Source organism: Molothrus ater, chromosome 9 (assembly GCF_012460135.2).
Source record: "Molothrus ater isolate BHLD 08-10-18 breed brown headed cowbird chromosome 9, BPBGC_Mater_1.1, whole genome shotgun sequence".
NCBI classification, from domain to species: domain Eukaryota; kingdom Metazoa; phylum Chordata; class Aves; order Passeriformes; family Icteridae; genus Molothrus; species Molothrus ater.
Genome location: NC_050486.2, coordinates 25,108,222 through 25,116,981, shown reverse-complemented (window position 1 = coordinate 25,116,981; position 8,760 = coordinate 25,108,222). Strand labels below are relative to the sequence as shown.

The window sequence follows — 8,760 nt, the reverse complement described above, 5'->3', positions numbered from 1 at the left end:
CATTACAAACCTATTTTTATTAAACCAGAGCTGTAGTGGTAGCTGGGATGAAGAGCCCATGGAGACACTGAGGAAGCTTTCCTCAAGTTTCCAGCCAACCTCTCTCATCACCTTCCCATGTTCATTGAGAAGAGGCACAGCCCTGACCTCCCCACGCTCTCCTCTCCAGCTGCCTGGAGCTGTGGGCTCTGCCCTCGTGTCCAGCCTGGCCTGCACCATCCCTGCAGTGCTGCAGCAGCTCCTCAGCAGCAGTGACAGCTCCTCAGGAAGGATCTGCAGCGCTCCTGGAGCAGTGACAGTGGCTGGGAGGGGGAGAAAAGCCCAAGGCTTCCATCTCACACTGCTTTTTTAGTTTTTCTGTATGTGCAACAGAGACAAAATTAAGATGAAATCAAATAAAAGCTAGACTTAACTGTGGAGAGAAAAGTAGTTTGATTGCTACATCTAGCTACTTACTCAATCATTATTAACTGTAGCAAAAGCACACAATGCAGAGGTTCTTGATGTGCTGGCAAGGCTGGATGTAGAGTCCAGAAAACTTCTCCTGTGGATGCTGCAGATCCTCATTTTGCTACTTCATGAACTACTTTAAGAAGTAGGTTTAGCTAGCTGCAAGGATTATTCCAGTGGAAAAACAAATACCTCTAATACATTTCACATAATTAATTTATCATGACTCAACTGGAAAACAGTCTTCCTGCAAAGGTTTATTATGAAATAAATAAAAAGTCCATAAGAGAAGTTTGAAAAATCTATTTTATGAAGCTTTAAGATGCATTGGGTAGAATTATCTATGGTTACATTTCAATCTCAAAATAACAGTTATTTTGGGCAAGACACTGAAATGCCAAAAGATTTGATTATCATACAGGTGGAAGATAACATTGATGTAGCATTTTCTAACAAATTGTCCCATCAGAGGAATCCTCATATTTACACGTTGCTAACATCAGCGAGATTTAAATGACACCTTGCATTTTGTTCCTTGCTTTTTAAATATGTAGGACCCAGGATTATGATGCAACTGCTCCCAGCGCCGTGGCCTTCACAGTGGTTACACAGTGTGTGTGCCCCAGGGCCTGAGCCTGGCCACTGCCACCAGAGCCAGTCCCTGCCCGGAGCTGCTCAGCCTCTCGTGAATTGCTTTGTCTGTCTCAGTAAGTCCAGTATCCCTGAGAAAGGAACCGCTGCAGCTGCAGGAGGGCCGGGGCTGGGATCATCACTGCGGCCGTGGGCTCAGCTGCCAGCCCTGCCCTGCCCTGCCCTGCCCAGGCTCCAGGGTGGGCTCAGCTGCCAGCCCAGCCCTGCCCTGCCCTGCCCAGGCCTCACCCCCTCAGTGCTTGCTGGCAGCGAGGCGCTTCAGCAGCGGCTCATCATAGACCCAGCACTCCCCGTCCTCGTGGAATAACTGCAAAGGAATAACCACACGTGAGCTTTTTGTGACTCCAGAAAGGAACAAAGGCCACAGGCTGAGCTTCATTCACCCTGCTGGAATAAAGCTCACCCTCGTTTCCCAGGAGGTCTCGTTCTCCTTCCTGGCCCTGGCCTCGGCTCTCTGCCGCTCCTCAAGCGCGTGCTTGGCCGCCGTGGCCTGCGTCGATGTCTCTGATCTTCAGGTTGTAGGTGACATCCTTCCATAAGCTTCAAAGAGAAAGGCAAGGGAGACTTTTATGGGAGCAGAGTGCTACAAGTTGGAGACACAGCAGCGAATAAAGGTAGATCTCAGGTTAGAGAAAGGGCAGAAAAGCCCTCAGGATATTTGAGATTTGTGCTGTTATGGCAGGAGGGAAGAGGTTGTGGTGGAGCTCTCCAGACCTCCCTGAATATGTGATCCCGATTAGGATGTGACTGAGAACTCCAGGTATCCTCTTGCCCCTTAAATCCCCAGCCTGCCTGTACCTGGGCTCAGGGTGAGCAGAGCATGCAGTGCTTGGATCAGTGCAGCCTTAGTCCCTGTACTGCAAACTGGAGTCTAACTAAAATAAAACCTTAATGTTCCCAGTAAACTGAAGTTCTTACCAGCGAGACTCAAAGTCGTCTTGGTCCTCCAATTTCCTTACCTTCTTCTTTATTGTAGGCATTTTCTTGGTATCTATAAAGACAGCATTCTCCTGGAGTGGAAGATGAAAAAGACCTACTCAGTTCTTTAGCTAGACTTCAAATTTTCTACACCCTAGTGCACTGGTTAGCAGCAAATACATGAAACATGGTAATTCTTCAGATTCTCTTGTATAGAAATCAAGTTTCCTTAAAAATAATGAACAAGTTTTATCCCCAGTTCAGCATTCATTTGGACAGCCTCATAGGAGGTTCCAACTATTAATGTTTGTTTAAAATAAAATCCCAAGCCTACAAAACCACCCCAAACCCCCCTTTCTAAGTACAATCTTGTATTTCTGATGAAAAGAGAAAAAAGAAAGCAAGCTGTGTTACCCCTGTAGAGTACTTTGCATACATGACCCCATTCCATTCTCCTTCAATGGAGCAGAAGGGTTTCTTGTCATTTGGAGAACTAAAGAGAAACAAACAGTCAGTTCTCAGCTGTATTACAGCAACTGAAAAATCCTAAAGGATCAAACTTGGTCTTCTGTACAGCCTGGTTCATATCAGCCAAAGAGTCCCTGCCCAGCACAGCAGAGGAGGGCTCTGTTCACAAGGGGGCAGTTTGGCATGAGTGAGTTACAGAAACCTTCACAGAAGCACTGAGCACGGTAAACCAGGCCTTGCCCGAGGGCTGGATCTGCATTTAGAGTTTAGGAAAGCAGTTACAGGCCTTCCACACAGATTTAGGGTGGTGAGTTTAAGCTTATAAAGGTTTCCAGGGAAACACAAGACACCAGTGTTTAAATGGCATCTATCAATGTGTCAACGGTTTAAAACCAGGTTAAACCTCATTCTGTCAGCATCCACTTGCTGGCATCACAGCACATCTCCAAATACAATGGGAATCTCCACTGAATGCTCTGTGCTGGGTATGTGCACAGGGTTTAACCAAAATCCACCAAACCACAGGTAAAAATCAGTGAAGTTTGCAACTGACACCATGAGCAGTATCCCAGGCTTGCTGCAGTATTTGTATTTGTAGGAAAGGTAATGATGGAGTCACTTTTGATAATTCAGGACAGCAAAGTTCCCTTTGGGAACCAGCTGAGGATGTTTTCAAGCAGCACAAAGTAGGACACAGGCCTGTGCAGCTTCCTCTCACAAACCTGGCAATAAAATTCTATGACAGGTAATGATGAGCTAAGTTCTTCTGGGTGTTTCTGCTTCAGCATTTTACACTCTTGACTGTCTTGTTAAAGCTGTTGGCATTTCAGGAAGGGAAAAGTGAGATGAAGGAAGCTGCTTACAAAATTTCAGCTGTAATTCTGTGCTTCTTTCCTCCATAAAATGGTTTTGTGTGGAAGACAATGGAAGCATTGTAACCTGTCTTTGAGCAACTGATGCTGCACTCCCCCCCAAGCTCTATCCATGGCACAGTGAGAATAGACCTGCAATTAGAAACACAGAAATGCACATCATGATAAGCTCTTGACCCATAAATACTAAGCATGAAATATTACAAGGCATTAAAAATGAAAATAACAATTAGAATATCTACTTGCCTTCCATAGCCATTAGGAAAAGTCAAAATATAGTGTTCATCATGATCTAGGCATGTAACACACCCTGTTAAAGAAAAATACAAATAGATTTGAAAAACATTAAGCAAAACCTCTACAGAACTTTTCATAATGATCTCATGAAATATGCCATTAAAAACAGGTGCCATGAAAAGGAAAGGGGAGGAGCTCCATTTTTAATGGATGCTGAGAATGCCCAGCTTCTGGAGGAGGCAGGGATGGCTGTAATTTGGGAAAAACTGGGCCCTAGGTGTTTTCAGCACACAGAGAGTGTAGAAGGGATCTCTAATTCAGATACATAAGCTCCAGTTATATAAATGCAACAATTGCTTACATTTAGTACCATGACATAGAATAATTTACATTAATTATTTAATGAAAAATCCTAGTTGCAGAATTTAATTTCTCCTCTGCTGCTCAGGTGACACACACATACCTTGCCCTATGTTATGAACCCCAATAGACATTCCTAGGAATTTGGACTTGGTCCATATGTGAGCATTGAACTGTATCCTCTTGCTAAAACACTCTGCATAAAATGCTGAAACTGAAAAGAAAGGCAGGTATTAAAAACAGCAGCACAGGACATTGATACCTCTGTTCCCAAATTCATTCACTGGGAAATATCCAGGTGCCTCACACTTAATGTGTAACAGAGTTTGCAATTTCACACAAAAGCAGTTTATAATTTTTCAGTCTTTATAAATATTCAGCTTTTAAATCTGGAGACAAAGTGTAAATCCAGGATTGAAACCAAGAGCTGATTTTACTGTCCCCCCCTCTCCTGGCAAAGGTGTTGTCACAACTTACTTGGAGGATGGTGAGAGACCTGCTCTGCCACAAAGGTGACGTTGCTTTTGCTGACCCAGGGGACTGGTCCTTCAGAGACTGGCTCCTGTGGGACAGGGCAGAGCACTGCATCACTCACACTGCCTAACAACACTGCAAGCTTCCCTGAGAGCTGCCTCCATCTCTAAAGGCTTCTGAAAATGTACTGCAGGACTCCTTAGTCCTGGAACTATGATCCTTTCTAAAGGATCTACTCTCTTATTGTTAAGTATAAATGTCTTTGTTTTAATTGTCTCCAGAAAAAACAGTCAAACTGAAAGACTCATGTAGAAACCCAATTACAAAATAAATAATGTTTAAGTGGCAGAAACAGTTTTTGCTTTTGCTTCTGAAAAAGTCTGATCTGCACATTAATAATCAGATCAGATTCCATGTACCACAAAACCATAAACTAATATTTATTTTCCGTGGCAAAGAATGCAAAGTGTAGTTAATTCATGGTTAGAAGCCGTGGAAGCCCAAACACAACACTCCCTTTCTGCCAGCAAATTGGAGTGCAAACATTCACCTCAGAAACAAGATTTCAGCAAACAGATCAGTGGGAAGCAAAGGAAATGGGAAAAAGGCATGGCTTATACCCAAATAATCACATTGGCTTGGATGCATTACCCTGGGGCTATATGAAGCACCTCACAACAGCACCTTCCACACCATCACTGGCAACTTCCTCAGGCAAGAGGCCCAAATGAGGTGCCAGAAAAGAAAAGCAACAAAAAAATCCCTCTGGGCTGCACTGGTTTAGAAAGTAAAGGAAAAAATAGTAATAGTTTGGGAATAATCAAATTCATAATTTGTGCTATGAAACAGTTCAGGGAAAAAGGACACTTTTCAACACGTCAAGTGATTCTTTAAAAAACAATAAATTTTGTTATGCAAGATTTATACTTCTGTCAAAAGATAACAAGGAGGGATGGGGAGAATTGGTTAAGAAATTGCTACAGTTTGTTGATTTGCTACTTAACCACAGCTTAATCCTTTTCAGGCAGTGACTTCACAAAATTTTGGGTTGCATCTCTGCATTGTGGGCTCCAAAAAAAAACCACCACAAGAAACTCACCATGTCATCCTCAGTGCCAGGCAACACCCAGTGGCAGCGGAAGATCTCCCCCAAAATGGGATTGTAAGGCTTCTTAGCAACTGAGCCTTTCCTTCCTGCATGGAAAGCTGAGAGGTACCACTTAACCACCTGAACCATCCTCTCCTTGGGATCCTTCTGGTCACTAATGCTACAGAGAGGGAGAAAAAGGACAGGCAGAGTGAAATATAAGCAGGGACCTTGGAGACAGGAAAGTTTAATGGGTGGTTGTTTTACAACTACAAGTTTGGCTGATTTGACTGTTTTTTGAAGTTTCAACCAAAATCCAAGCAATATTCTTCAAAACTACCAACTTGTGGCAGCCCACAAGGGCCATAAGCAGCATGAGAAGCAGTGAATGCTCCATCTCCCAAGTCAAATACCTGACAAACAAGTCCGGGTGTGCAAAGAAGTCGGCGTACATTTCCAACAGGGACCTTCTTTCCAGGATAAATGTTGGGAGAACCACCTGAGTGAAGGAAAACATCTCATCCAGCTGAAGGTATTTCAATATCCTGTACAAAAGCCAAGTGGAAACAGCAAACAGAGCAGCCACAGCATTGTGTGTGCTCAGCTGACTGTGAGCCTGAGCTCACCAATGAGTTCTGACGTATGCAGGTCAGTTGGCACCTTCTCCAAACCCTAAGGTTTAACAGGAACAGTCTCATCCTACACGGATTCTAGTCCCACTTAGAGCACATCAAAAGCTGCTCTGAATTCCAGTTTCTCTGCTGATTGAATTCCATCTCTGTGAACACTGTCAATTTTCAGTTACAAACACTCACTTGCAGTCCCATCCTGCTGCATGTCTCATCAAGATCAAGGTTAAGCTTTTCCCTACTGCTTCCCAAAGGTCCATCCTCATGGATCTGCTCAGTGTGATCCACCCTCAATTACTGTTGCTGACAAGGTACATGCTCACAAAGATTCCTGGCAGCCTGATTTGAGATCAGTAATTTTCAGCTACCCCAGGAATTCCCAGAACAGACACAGTTTGGATCAATTCCTATTCAGAACTGCCAGAAACCTTGAGCTGTTTGCTTGTGAGCTGCTGCCCATCACTTCCCCAGAAAAGTGGTATCTTTTTATTATCTCCTGTTCATTCCAGGCTGGACAGTTCAATTCATCCACTTAAGGAAACTTTAGGATAAGGATTGATCTCCCCTGTCCTTTCTCACTCTGGAATGACTTCTTTAAATTTATCCAAGCTGCCTGGAAAGACCAACACCTTCAGAATGCTGCTCACTGAGCCTCCAGACAGACACCAGCATGAATCTCACCCATGAAGGACCCAACCCTTTCCTTGCCAGACCTAAGTGTAGCATTTCAAAATACACAGGCAACTTATTTACTCATTAAGATCCCAACTAAGCCAAGCTTTTCACCATATGGTTACAATTCTCCCTTTCACTTTATGTTTTATTGAATGCCACCATATCTTGCGATCTTGGAGCTCTTTGTTCTAGGAAACTAAAGACAGGAGTAACATTTCAGCATTCTCCCTATGCCAGCTTCACAAGCACTCCAAGAATTAGGTTCAAAGAGAACAAACAGCTACTTTCCATAGCAAACTATTTTCCCAAGCAGATTTTAGCATCTGGATATACTTATTCTGCAGCTACTCTTCCCCTTCCAGTAAGAACTCCAATTCAAAAACACTATGCTAAAGAGATTACAGCTTCACCAGCTCTTATGTAGTTAAATTATTCAACATTTTTTTACCCAGAACTCTGGGTTTACTGCCCCTCCCATCCCCATGAAGAGCAGCAAGTTTACCTTGGTGAGGTCCATGCCTAATCTCACTTGTGACAAGAGATGCATGATAACACTTTTGTGCTCCTCCACTGACTCCCCCTCCCCATCATCTTCTCGATCGTCAGGAGGATCAAAGAGATCTGAAAGACCAAATAAATGGCTTTTGTTTTCCTCTAAACCTTCAAAACCAGACTGGATTTCATTAGCATATATGTAAAAAAATACAGATTTTAAATCCTACCATTCAGCAATCTTCCATTAGTAAAGAAACAGTAGATAAACCCCTTCCCATAAGTACTTTGCCATATACATACACACACATATATAAAAAACCCCTGCATCTATTGACCCAGTTTACACACTGATGAACAATCAATAGCTCCTTACTGAAAGTTGACACAGGCCACTTACCAGCATCATTTGTGCCATTAGACATGGAAGAATTGAGGGACTCTGTGGTATCTGGACGTTTCAGGCTGCTGCCTGTGCTGCTCCGAGTCAGGACTGCAGCAGACCCTGAAGAACTATAGAAGACTAATAAATTCTCACAATTCAAATTAAGTAATTTCAGACCAAATTATTGTCATTTGATATTCACAGACAGGGAATTTAGTGATAGACATCAATAATTGTGCAGTGGCAGACATTAAGACACATGGTGCATGCTAATTCACAGAAAGCTCAGAATGGATTGCAGCTGAAGGAATGGGACAGCCTGCAGCCTCAGATAACACATGAAGGCAGAAAACAGCTGACTAATCCCTCTTTGCAATGTGTAGCATCTCTTAAAATTAATTTTTCAATTAATAAAAAATGAGAGTAAATAGAGATTTTGGGAAAAGGGTGCCAACTTCAAAGAGTATCTTTTAGCAAATGTGTGAAGGAATTGGTCACTTAGCAAGGGCTGCAGCAAATGCTTGTGAAATGCACCATGGCCTCAGAATACAGCTCTGAGCTGGGGGCTTCCAAAGTTTGGTTTGTTAGAGTTTGTGAACACATATCTGATGGAATGGGAAGGAGGAGAGGAAGAAACTGCCTCTGTGTTTGTGTCTGTGGCTGAGGGCAGGGGTAATCTCACTCTGTTACACCAAGTGGCTTTTTGACCTCCCCCACCTTTTTAAAGCAATTTCTGCAAGCAGACAAGGCATGGCCTTGGAGATACAGACTGCACACAGTGCACACTGCCAGCTACTTACTCCATGCATCTCTTTGGGGAAGAACTGCTCTGGTAGAACTCATCAGCATCATAGAACTCATCCTCACTGCTTGAGTAAGAAAAATCTGGGACTGTATTTGGAGACAGGTTGACATGGCTTGGAGAGGTGAGACTGCTGCTAGGTGCTGACTGCCCACTCCCTGTGGAGTATTAAAAATTACAGAAACAATAAAAATGAATTATTTCAAAATCTACTTAAACAAGAATAGTTCAAATCAATAAAGGCTGATATAAACTCAGAA

The 8,760-nt window shown here is 43.2% G+C and overlaps 1 protein-coding gene across 1 annotated transcript in view; it reads right to left on the bottom strand.

Moving 5' to 3' along the window:
- Positions 1-687: 687 nt before the first annotated feature.
- Positions 688-8,760, bottom strand: part of OSBPL9 (oxysterol binding protein like 9) — a 57,484-nt gene continuing 49,411 nt past the window's right edge. The window contains 14 exon segments of the mRNA XM_036387485.2: positions 688-1,408; positions 1,505-1,591; positions 1,593-1,641; positions 2,020-2,111; positions 2,434-2,512; positions 3,351-3,491; positions 3,606-3,669; positions 4,060-4,170; positions 4,434-4,518; positions 5,530-5,698; positions 5,931-6,016; positions 7,324-7,442; positions 7,714-7,826; positions 8,499-8,658. Of these exon segments, the coding sequence (XP_036243378.1) occupies positions 1,334-1,408; positions 1,505-1,591; positions 1,593-1,641; positions 2,020-2,111; positions 2,434-2,512; positions 3,351-3,491; positions 3,606-3,669; positions 4,060-4,170; positions 4,434-4,518; positions 5,530-5,698; positions 5,931-6,016; positions 7,324-7,442; positions 7,714-7,826; positions 8,499-8,658 (1,430 nt within the window). The 3' untranslated portion in view covers positions 688-1,333.